Genomic DNA, 12,097 nt, shown 5'->3' with positions numbered 1-12,097 from the left:
ATCAAGAAGAAAATGGACATGGACCGGGCATGTAGCGCGTAGACAGGATAACCGCTGATCATCAAGGGTAACTAACTGGATTCCCAGAGAAGGAAAGCGGGTAAGGGGGAGACAGAAGGTTAGGTGGGCAGATGAGATTAAGAAGTTTGCGGGTATAAATTGGCAGCAGCAAGTACAGCACCGAGTTAACTGGCGGAACATGGGAGAGGCCTTTGTCCTGCAGTGGACGTAGGCTGATGATGATGCGCTCAGAACCACAAAACCATTGCTAAGCCTAACGCATTCTTTATTCTTTTCATGATAAACGGTAACAACGCGGGCAGTACGAAATCGATGCGAGCGTGCGAACTGCGCACTGTGAGTAACTTCGCAAATGTCGTCGTCATCGGGCACCATAGGTGCACTAGTAAACGCCAATGACGGTCATATTAACGCGTCTACAGGTGAAAGCAGTTTCGTACACCTGTCAAGCGTTCGTGCGCGCGACACGAAAGCGTGACAACGCATACTGCGTCAGTGGACACACTACAAAGATATTAGGCGACACAATAAGAAAGTTTTAAAAATGGTGTAAACATGCCACGGTTAAGTTAGCGAAAGCGCGTAACCGCAAAATTGCACAACAGTGACTCTTAAGGGAGCGGATAGGTACAAGCACGATACGTACCGCCGGCAACGCGACGGTACCTTCCGTACAGCCGCTAGAAAATAAAGGTGCAGCCTTACCATTTTAATTTGCCCTCAGGGTGACTCTGCAGTAGTATGCTTTTTTTTTTTTTTGAACAGTTCAACTGTGATGCCGTCCAGAATTATGCGCACTAACAAAGCCCAAAAGCTCTGCAGCCCATTCTACACGCCGCGCTTGCCTTAATCCGTCTGGCGGCGCTTTGGTGAAGAAAGGCTGGAACACGGAGAAAATATACCACGTGACTTTTTTTAGTCTTTGTTTGACTAAATAATTTTATCATTAAAATTGCCGTAGTTTACATTATCAGACAACTTTTTGTTTTATTCCACCCTATTCTAAATAAATTATTGGGTGTAGGCAAAGAGGTTTTATGTAACCTTTGGAGTAGCAGTCCCAGCCGCCACCAACGGGAGCAAGTGAAGCCGCCGCCGGCCATATTGCTAGAGGAAAAACAGGGCGGAACCGCTTTAGACCGCAATGGAATACGCGCGTTGCGCGCATCCGTTTGCAGTTCCACGATAAAAAAAAATGAGATGGTAACTACTTTTAATTTACACAAACGAATAAATGCCTCTTCTTGTTTATGAAACAAATTATTTGCCACTGCCAGATGCACGCTTTCAAATCAATCTGTTGTCGAGGGATGCTTCGCACATCGAGCTTGCAGGAGCATGCACTATTTCGATGCAAAAGGGTTGTAGTATATATTGGGTGTTTTAAGAAATGTGCCTGCAGATACTCAAGATCAAGGGCAACGTCACATTTGCTCACCTCTTTCATATATGTGTTTGTGTGTGTGTCGGTAGATTTCCAGAGAATATATAAGGAGGTTGAAATAATTAAAGCTAAAGTTAGAAAATAGAGGTAGTTGAGTAAACAGGGAGTCACCAGTAATTTTTCTAGAGTTATCGAAATCTAACCAATTTTCAGGCAGAACCAAACCGAAGCACCGATGTCGCCGTACAACCGACAAACTCCAGGAGACGTACGAGAACGATTGCAGTGGCGTTCTGCATAATATTTATCAACTTCCGTTGTCGACGTGTATTGTCATGGCAAGCGCAGCCTTCAGAGCCTAGAAGCGAGGTAGCTCGATGTTTGATATCACGCCACTCACTTTTGGCAGCTTCGTTTACGGCGTTTTGGTTTCGTTTTCACCGGCGAGATAGAACGGATTTCAAAGGTGTCTCATCTTGTTTTAGACGCAATTGCTTACTTTCGTGACTACATTCCATTCAGGTGGCTACGTCAAGAAGATAGAAACTAACAGGGTTTTTTTTTTTTTTTTTTTGCGGATGCGCTTGGAAAGCAGAAAAAATCGAAAGTGCACTGCCAGGCCGCAGTGTGGTTGTCTGTCCCGTTTTGTCGAAGCAGCATTCTTCGAAGTGAATGGAGCAGAGGTGGTCACCTTCCGCAGCCCTCCGACTATTTCTTCGAACAGCACGTTCCCAGGCAGAACGCAGCACACTGTCTTTCGGAAAGCTGTAACACGGATAATCACGGCATGGAATATTCCCTACGTTTGCGAATTCCTGTATAAACATGCACCGAATTTGATATTTACTCGCCAAAAATATGCATGCACGCCGTCAGTTTTGCCTTGTAAGACAAAACCAGAAAACTTGGAATTCAAAGGGCATTCAGACGTCCTACTCGTTCCAATGTTTGATATACGTGCAGCCATAGACCGCAAGCTAGTGCTTCGTTCATAAACTTAAAACTCATGGAAAACGTCGTGTTAGCGAGCATTTCAATCTTCAAGTTACCTTCCGTCGAGCTTTACGCATGTATTACACGCATGCGCGCCTTTCACATTTCTTTTAATTTAACAGCATATGCGAAAAAAACGGGCGATCGTCAGCGAACGAAGCGCGAATACTTACACGTAAAAAGTGATCCCAGGCGTCTTCTTGATGCGATTTGTGCAGCCATAAGCGAAGCACGAAGTAACCATGGCCTTGTAAAATCTTTAACTGCTTTACAACAGCATGTCACAGTCTCCAAAGGCCACTGCGAGGGCGGGGCTACGAAGCGCACTTTGTCGTCTGCTTCCGAGTCGTTCCTTTTCCAATTCGGCGGCGACCGGCGTCACTACCTCCACACCAGAAGAACCTCCTTGGGTGTAGGCACGGTAAATCTAGGAGGCGTTGGCACGGAGAAGGCTTGGTGAGAGATCGAGTCGCACAAAAGCCGAGTCAAGCCCCATCTAGAAAGAACGAAAACTTGAAATATGTTTCGCTTTGTGGTAGCGCGGACGGCGCGCTTACGCGTCGATGAGTTCATTGTGTGTACTACATCTCCTAGGCATATTTCTTGCCTAGCCGGAGATCGTTCAAAGTGCTTCAAAAAAAGCACACTGGCATCTTGCTATGGTGTATACACTGCTCGGGATTTTTCGTTGCAATCATGGGCCCAAACACTGTCGCAGTCAAGACCCGTTGCGTACGCTCAAGACCTGCTGGAGGCAGCGCATTCAACAAGCGGACTTACGTGGGGCTCAACCATCGTTCTCACGTCTCTAGCTCTCCGAGTAGCTGTCACGTTGCCACTTGCCGTCTATCAACATCACGTGCTTGCCAGATTTGCCAACCTCGATCGCGAAATGGCCGGCATTGCTCAAGAGCTGAAGCGCGAAACGATGCAAGCAACGCGCATGTTCAATCTCACTGAGAAGCAAGCTCGGCTCCTTTACAAAAGAAACGTACGTTGTTTGCGCAGTTTCACGTGATAACACGCTCTACATGGAACGCGGCGTTAGTAGGTCTATAGCGCCGCAGTCAAGGTCTTAAGCTGGGCTGTACATATTGTTTTCTATTTCGCCCGACTCAGAATATCTAGAAGTCCCAAATATCTTTGTCAGTTTACATGCGGTCCCCATTAAACATGTGCCTTAGAATGATGTAGCTTTCTAGGTACGCCTATGCTGCAAGCTCCCTTGAGGGTTCTGGGGGTTTATCAGAAAATGTTCAGAGTGGTAGACACGTTATGGTTGAGCCATTGCGGGACGGATAGGTACAAAGCTTTCGTGTTGGGCTATCCACGATCGCGGTGCAAGAGAGCATGCGACTCGCGTAGGGCTGCTCGCACTACATGGCACAACTTTACGTGCTTTTCGCTTTTCATGCACCAGTAAACCAATATGCATGAGCCCAGAGCTCCACCCTACATCTTAATGCCCAAAATCAAAACCCTCAGAAATTTGGTTGTCCTTGTGGGAAATAAACTCGGGTGTAGAGGAAGGGATTGATTTATTCGTCATAGTGAGAATGTTGGGCAGAATCTTGTTTGCGTGTCTGCTGGTGCCAACTGAATAGATTTCCCGCTCCCAGTGATGCAATTGTGCAAGTTGGTTTTGTTTTTTATTTTATTTTTAAAGAGTATGGATTCTTTTTTACAAATATGCTGCAATAGTGGGGGTCCTATTGGCTTCACAGACAAACTCTACATTGGTGCTGAGATACTTTGCAACTTTAAGATTACATTGAAACTGTTAGTTAACATAAACTTGTTAATTTACTTTTTAATTACCAACTTTAGGGCAGTTGTTTGGGTGAAAAAAAAATTGTACGGCATCACAAGGCATTCTTTCGAAAGCCAATAAGAGACACATGCAGTACGTGACATTTATCGTGGAACTTAAAAGCCCCAAACCAGGAAATAATAAAACCAAAAGTGCCAGGGCCGAAGGGAAGGTAGCGGCTATTTTTCTTCAAACCGGAGCCTCCCTTGATGTTGAGTGACAAACTTTTAATTAGGGTGTGTCATGGGGGTATCTCGATGTCGAAAGCAACAAGTCACCTCAGTTGTACCAGCAATTAGTTTTGGCTTTGCGTGTGATGTTTCGTGTAAAAAGAAACAACCACGGTTTTCACCTTTTTCTTGTCGTAAAAACTTGGGTAGCTATTGCGGTGTTTCATCTTGTAGTGTGTGTGACAGATGTGAAAGAGTTCTTGGCACCTATTTATAGTTTAGGAAAAAAACTACCTCGCACCTCTCATAACGCACAAAGTAGTCCACTTGTGTATTTCAAAATGACTTGCCATTTTCCTGACAAGGCTGTGCTAAGACCTGCCGAGATTCATATCTTGTCAAGGAAGCTCAGGTCTAATGTAATAGATCAGCTGTATTTTTTGTGCCCTTGGTTATATGTTGATGATGTTGGGGCTTTGAAGTTTTAATAATGAATATCTCAAGTCACATGCAATATTTTTTATGAAGCTGGTGCATATGGGTGTGTGTTTAGGCATGTGCAACAATATAAAGTCAAATGTTGTCATAAACAACAAAGGCACTCAAAGACTAGCAGTTACTTGTATCTGGTAGGTGTCACCATGTATTAAATCTTCGGTGTTCTCCTAGTAGCCTTCATCTGTTATATTCTGCAGCACCAGCATATGTTGTCTTCCAGTACGGCCTACATCAGTGACTCCTTTGGAATATGGCTTCATGGGCTTTTTTCGATTTTTTCTTTATCATGCGAAAAGAAGTCGAGGTGTAATTTGCATAACAGTGAGAGCAAAAATACACTATTACTTCAAACAGTTCTTTCCTTTCATATGTTGTCATTAGAGTACATTAAAGAGCAATTCTGGATTGAATGTGCATTTATATCTGTTCTAGTATTTTGTAGTTGCATACCTAGTTATATAGAGTATACACATCGCTCAAGGTTGTGGTTTGAATAAGAATAGGAAAATGTCTTCAAATAAATGGTTCACCATTCAAAGCTCTTTGAGAATATTCATAGGTAGTGATTAAGGTATGTGCCCCCCCCCCCCCCCTGGCCGTGTTAGGAACTGGGGACATCTCACCTGTGTGGGCAGTGTGTGTGTGGCACAGAGTGCCGCTAGAATGAGGAAAGTCACGAGATTGGGGAGGGAGGCCTAACAAGCATGACACCTCTTAAAAGAGACCTGCCACACTTTTTCAAGTAATCCTCGAAGACCTCACGGGCAGAGTTGGTTGCCCCGCAAATTGACTGCCACATATTTTTATAATTACGAACAACACAGTTATTGGAATTTGTCTCGTGCCCTAAGCACTTTCTGTTTACTTTCGACCCAGCAAGTGTACTGAAATGATCTCAAGGAGGCAAAAAGCTAAGCCTGTACATTACTGCGTGTCATGACCTTCAGCACTTTCTTTTCTCATTTTATTTGATTGCACGGCTCACTCTCAGTGTGATCATGAATGCACTGATGTAATTCTAGCTCTATGGAGTGCAAAGATGTCAACTACATTCGGGCACCTTGCGGTGGTTGTGGTAACTATGCTACTGATTGTGCTCAAATCGGCCTATCGCCATAGCTATTTGCTTATGAAGCTGTGCAAATTGAGGTTGCCACATTATTCATCAAGAGAAGAACAAGCAATTTTCAGCTGACTGTAATACGTAGTTGTAGATTTCGTGCTGGGTGTTGCACTATGTTTTGCTTGCGTGTTAACAGAAGCCTCGACTAGCGATTGGCAGCATATTCTGGCCTTGTTCAAGTAGTGTTGCAGTGCCTTTTCAAGAAAAAAACCATTACATTGCTTGGTTTCTTTGGTTGCATTCTAAGTGACCCAGTTTGATTTGTTGAACGTACTCAAAAAAATATGCTTCTCTGTGCAGCTGAAGCGACACCTCCAGAGGCTCGTGGTTCGAGACAACTGTCACCCAATGAAATCAGCCATAGTGGTACTATTCCAGCTGCCTATGTGGATTAGTCTCTCAGTCGCCCTCAGGAACATGGCCTTCATGTTGCCGTACCAGGACATGGGTAAGACGGTGTATCGCGTTTTTATTATAATTGTTGCGTGTTTTAATCGTGTACCCTAAACAGGCCGAGGCCTGTGAGCCAGCCGGCCCTCACTCAGCCGCCGCTAATCCCAGCCCTTTGTAATCACTTTCAGGGCATGCTTCTACCAGTAGCAGTAACACGGCAACATTGTTTGTTGGCTGCGCAAAATGACTTGGAAGTTCAGTGATTGTGAACCATGCTTATTGCTTAAGAGTGGGCCAAGAAAATCTCCGTAGCTGGTTCGAACATGTGTTGTGCATTTTTACTCTTGCTGCTTGCTTCAATTATGTGTACACACTAGCTCAGCAAAGATTATACAAACTGTGTCACTTAGTGCTGTTGGAGGCTCGATGTTGGGTTCGAACTTGGTGCGTTCGCAGAATATTTTCATATTGTTACCCGCCCTGCTGACGGTGAGCGCACGCCATGACGGAAGCGGTGGAACTCAATTGGCGGGACAGTGGCTGTTTGTCGATCACAAAGAATGCAAAGACCCACGTCGCCAAAGGGGCTTAGTGGCGGCACCTACTGCAGACAAGAGTTGAGTCCGGCTGCAAAGATGGAAGGTGCACTTGCGCTCCGCTGTAGCAACCAAAACAAGCGACAGCGGTGAAATTGATACACAGGCCCAATAAAGTGGTGGTCTGTCAGCCCAGTGTTGCAGGCAGGTGCCCAGAAGGTGCGTTCCCACGGCTCGTCGACGACGGAAGTCGAGCGTTGCAGGAACTGGAATGAGCGAAGTTGGGTGGCAACGAGAGGCGGTGGTTCTTCGGGGAAGATCCGAGGAGGGAGGACTTTGTGCTTGCCACCTTAAACAGCAGCCAACTGGGAGTCGAGGAGGGAGACATTCCTGTGTTCCGATCGTATTGTGAGAATGTTTGAATGAGGAGTTAGGGTATAAAACCAGGGATGCAGGGACAGGGAGAAAAAAAAAAGAGAAATGAATAAACTGTCTCTATCGAAATGATGTCCGAGCAGTGCTTTCCTCAAGGTGCCAGCAGATGAAAAATCTCGTCTTCGGCCTACTTGGCGGTAGCAACAAATGTCGCGCATCCAGCCAGGCGAGTAGAAGAACGAAAACAGTACTTGATTTTCGGTCGAGAATAAACATCTCTGCATGGAGGCTTCACCTTTACAACAGCATATTGCCACTCTTTGATTGTTCTTGACATACTTTTTTTTTTATTTCAATGACAAAACAGATATGTTAACAAGTATATTGCCAAAACACCTTTGTAACGAGCATTATCAATAAAAATGTGCCCGCACACCTAGCAAGCCATCCGTAAGAGTTCACCAACCTCTTCAAACTGCCTCATATCTGGCATCATTGGATGGGCAAATCTGCAGCTGCCGCTTTCAAATAAATCATTTTTTGAATGTTTTAATCTTTACTCCATTATTTTGTGTGAAAGAAAAGTGTGCTTTTTATTTTACAGCACTTTCAGCGAAAACATGCAAGTCGCCTCACACCAGTATTCTTGGCTCATTGCACCAACTGAACTTGCATGGCGGGGTTGTGAAATGCCCTTATAATGCAGCTTTGAATTATGCCACTGATTTCAGTTTGACCACTTTGTTCCACAAACGACACCATCCTGACGTTACTTTAACAGATAGGTAGCATTAATAAAGAGACAGACAACCAATTTTTATGGCACTTATTTTCTTTAGCGCAATGAAATGCTCACCGCTCGTAGTATCTAGTCGTGGAATGTTAACATGGAAAACACTATGAAACATTTGTTCTCAGGATGTTTTCAAGCTGCAGTGAATATGAAGTCGTAAAATACACATGTGACCGCATATGTATTCCAAACAGAGAATGTGAGAGCAGTTCATGTTTGAGTACGGAAGTTTGCTACTTGTGCATGCACTCCATGCACATGGGCCATTACTCGACACGGTACATTGGCTACCACGGAGACAGCACTGCTCGCCACTGTGAAACTCCTTTTAAGCAGCACAGAGTAGTGGAGATAGGCAATAGTATGTATACCCTAATTTCGAGGGATAACTATGGCACTTGTGACAGCGTCGCACTATGTGACTTCGTACAGCAAAGTGATTGGCTCCATAATTTAACTTCAAGGCTCTTCCAACAGGCTGCGTGACATACCTTTTTTTTTAACACAATTTAAAAATATAAGTTTTACTCGCAGCGTGAAAAGCATGCTGGAATCTGTCACTGCATTTTACGGTCTTAATTTTTAATGGGGTGTAATCACACATTGTGGCCAGTTTTTGGTCCCTTTAATTATCAAAATCCAGCTGTAATATATTTTAGCTTCACTGTCAGCAGCCAGACTGGTGGAAGACCATTCAAATCTACGACAGCTTGTGAAATTACACCATTCATCATTCACTTTCGGAAGCTTTGGAAGCGTGTAATTCTTCTTGAAGAGACATATTTGGAATGCTCACTGAAAGGACATGTAATAAACGTGCACTGCTTCGTTATTCTCTTTTTTTTTTCTTTGTTACACTCAGTTTGAAATTGCATTGTAATTTGTATGCTTCATTGCTTGTCTTAAGCTCCCGCAGGGGCGTCTGCCCAAGCAGGCGTTTGGTGTGCAGCGACACCACGGACCCTAGCTAACGGGGGGCTTCGACCTCTCCCACCCCTAGCCATGCGTGACTGAGCTGTGTCCGGGAAAAAGGGGATCCCTGGGATTGTGTCGACGCCGGGTGATTGGACCTTTAAAGGGCCACTCACCAGGCTCCCATACCGAATTTTAGTTAGACAGTGGAGAGAGAGAGATAAAGATGCAAGGAAAGGCAGGGAGAGTTGGACAGTGGAAGTAGTTGGGTGTCCGATGAGGAACATTTCGCCATAAAAATTTTTCGGATCGGTTTATCACGAGCGGACAAAACAGGTTTTTTAAAGCGGCGCGAAATGAAGATAAGAGGAGGCGAGCTCAAAACCCTTGCCGCTCCTCCGCGTAGCCTTCGCAAGCCAAATCTCTTCCCCACCCTCTCCAGCATTCGACCATGAGGTTACGTGCGCATGACGTGCCCAAACAAATCCAACTCCCGAGAACGCGAGCAGCATTGCTTTGTTGACCAGCGTTATTTTGTGGTCTTCTGCCTGTTTCTGCGGGATGGTTTGGAAATGCTAGCTTAGATGCGGTAGAGTAGATGAACACAATGAGTGCGTGAACGCGTAGGAGCGTTCCACAGCGGTCGTCTGCTCAATGCACTCACCACGGGGACACGAACGCATGCGAAACGCTGGTACAGTAGCCTCGCATCTCGTAGCATTTCACGGGAAAAAAATAAAAGAAAAGAACGCACAATTTTTCATTGCATCTCATTATTTATTTCAAGTTTTGTTGATCTCCTAAAGCAACAACATAAACTACGCATGTTGTGTTAAATAATTTTTGCCATGTCATGTGGTATACTGTTGACAACGTCGGAGCAGACTCGTCCACGTAGAGGACCAACGTCACTGCATTGCGGTGTACATAGGGCCATTCCTACGCCTACGTCATGCCCTCATTCTCTACGCGTGCACCGGCAGAGGGGAGGGGGAGCAGCTTTCATCTTGAAATTCGACCCATTTCCGCGTCACGTAGCATTGCAAAGTTTGGCAGACGTGATCATAAACACTTCGTCTACACATTGCGCTTGTCAGATCAAAATTGTCAAACCTGGTGAGTGGCCCTTTAAGCCCCCCCCCCCCCTCCCGACAGGGGCAACACACCACTTTGGCCCCGGCTTCATGTAGACGGCACCCTTGGGCTGACCCATTCAGGGAAAATCCGCAGTCGCCTTTTCCTGTCTCTCTTGCCCTCCTGATCTTCGTCTTTTCTCTCTTCCAATCTTTCCTGTCATCTCCTCACTTGTGTTTACTTCCATCTTCTAGGTGGCAAGGGTTAACCTTGTGTATGTGCCCTCTCTTAGTCACATATTATTGGGTTATAGTGGCTTTGTACAGCTGGCGTTGTAATTGTGCTGCCGCATCCCCTTGTTGGGTTCGATGGTGGGTGGCTGGCATAGCTGCGGAATCAATAAATACTTTATAGCCACTTTTTCATTTCCTAAACTGTCTGATCGTCCTCCCCTTAAGAGGGGGCGCAACAAAGCAACACTGAATGTCTTCCTAAAGTCAAAAGAAATTTTCCCACGCTTCCATGTGATTCACTGTGAAACACAAGAAAAAAACGATCTCTCCATTTGTCATATCAAAATGCCTCACCAATACTCTTGGTCCAGGTTATCAGGCTACACTCATGGCTAGTGGCGACCTTCTTCTCAAAGTTCAAAGCAAGGCCCAGTATGAAAACCTGACAAAACTCTCCTCTTTTGGAACCACACCTGTATCACACCACACCGTTCCCTGAACAGTTCCCGAGGCGTAGTCTGATCAAGACCTGATTAACCTGACAGAGAGTGAGCTCCTTGGGGGCTGAAATGAACATCATGTAACGCATGTAGAGAGAATTAAGAAACCCCAACAAAGCACCTCATTCTTACATTTTGCACAAGCACACTTCCACAATATATCGAAACAGGCTACTTGAAGTTACAGGTCCGACCCTACATCCCCAACCCCCGATGTTGTTTTAAGTGTCAGCATTTCAGCGGCAGCTCTCAGAGCTGCCACGGCCGTCAAACCCATGCAAAGTGTAGTTTGCACGAACACACTACAGACAACTGTGGAGAAGCAACTACGCACTGCGACGGTGGACACCCCGCTTACTCCCGCACATGTCCTGCATGGAAACATGAAAACGAAATACTTATACTTAAAGTAAATGACAATATCTCGTTCACGGAGGCACACAATCCTCTACTTATGCAGGGTCCTTCGTTCGCAGGAGTGGCACAAAAGGGGGCAGTGCCACCAAAATCCGTGGCGCCCACACGTACCACAGAAAGTGGACGAGCGGCAGCGCCATTGATCCCCTCAACAGAAGTAGCATAGGCTCATCTGCCACCAAAGGGCTTGCAGGCCACCATACTTGAAGCCCCACGACCTTCTGTTTTGACAGATAGCCTTAAGACTTTCGCGCACGCACGCGTGAACCGGAAGCGGGCATCCAGCACCTCGTCCGAGGTGATGGACACAACAGCAAGTCCAACGGTGTCTTCAGCGCCGAAGAATAGGCGCGGCTCTTTTGAGCGCGCCAGAAAGTAAAAAAACCATCATCACGGGGCTTGACAAGGGCTCCTGACTTTATGCAATACTTCTTTAGTACACACAGCACTCATTTACACTCATAATGGATACACAAATAATACAATAGAACGTCAGAGGACTGCTCAAAAACCTTGACGATATCCAGGAACTCTTACAAAAGCATTCCAAAAATGCTGTGTGTAAAAGAGACTCACTTAAATTCCAGGAACACCATTTTTCTACGTCGTTATGTAATATTCAGAAAGGACTGCAATGACGCTGTAGGGTCATCTGGTGGTGGGGCCATTATAATTGATCAGGGTGCAGCATGTACACATCTACCACTATAAACATCCCTTGAGGCAGTGGCTGTTCGAGCAGTTTTTTTGAAAAAACTCGTCACCATCTGCTCTTTTTACTCACCTCTAGTGTACCGCTTTGAAAAACATGAATTTCAGTCCTCGATAGATGAACTACCTGACCCTTTTCTGGTTCTTGGAGACT

At 45.4% G+C, this 12,097-nt stretch overlaps 2 protein-coding genes across 3 annotated transcripts in view; one reads left to right on the top strand and one right to left on the bottom strand.

Moving 5' to 3' along the window:
* Positions 1 to 893, bottom strand: part of LOC119161148 (piwi-like protein 1) — a 292,627-nt gene extending 291,734 nt beyond the window's left edge. Inside the window, exon 1 of the mRNA XM_037413500.2 lies at positions 727 to 893. Coding sequence (XP_037269397.1) covers positions 727 to 729 — 3 coding nt within the window. The 5' untranslated portion in view covers positions 730 to 893. The remainder of the gene's footprint in view (positions 1 to 726) is intronic.
* Positions 894 to 2,918: 2,025 nt separating this feature from the next.
* The window catches only part of LOC119161149 (cytochrome c oxidase assembly protein COX18, mitochondrial), an 84,031-nt gene continuing 74,852 nt past the window's right edge, over positions 2,919 to 12,097 (top strand). For both annotated transcript variants that reach the window (XM_075879846.1, XM_037413501.2), the window contains exons 1-2: positions 2,919 to 3,389; positions 6,300 to 6,447. In XM_075879846.1, the coding sequence (XP_075735961.1) occupies positions 2,919 to 3,389; positions 6,300 to 6,447 (619 nt within the window). The remainder of the gene's footprint in view (positions 3,390 to 6,299; positions 6,448 to 12,097) is intronic.

The sequence above is a fragment of the Rhipicephalus microplus genome, chromosome X (assembly GCF_043290135.1).
Source record: "Rhipicephalus microplus isolate Deutch F79 chromosome X, USDA_Rmic, whole genome shotgun sequence".
NCBI classification, from domain to species: Eukaryota; Metazoa; Arthropoda; class Arachnida; order Ixodida; family Ixodidae; genus Rhipicephalus; species Rhipicephalus microplus.
This window is presented reverse-complemented; position numbering and strand designations above follow the sequence as displayed.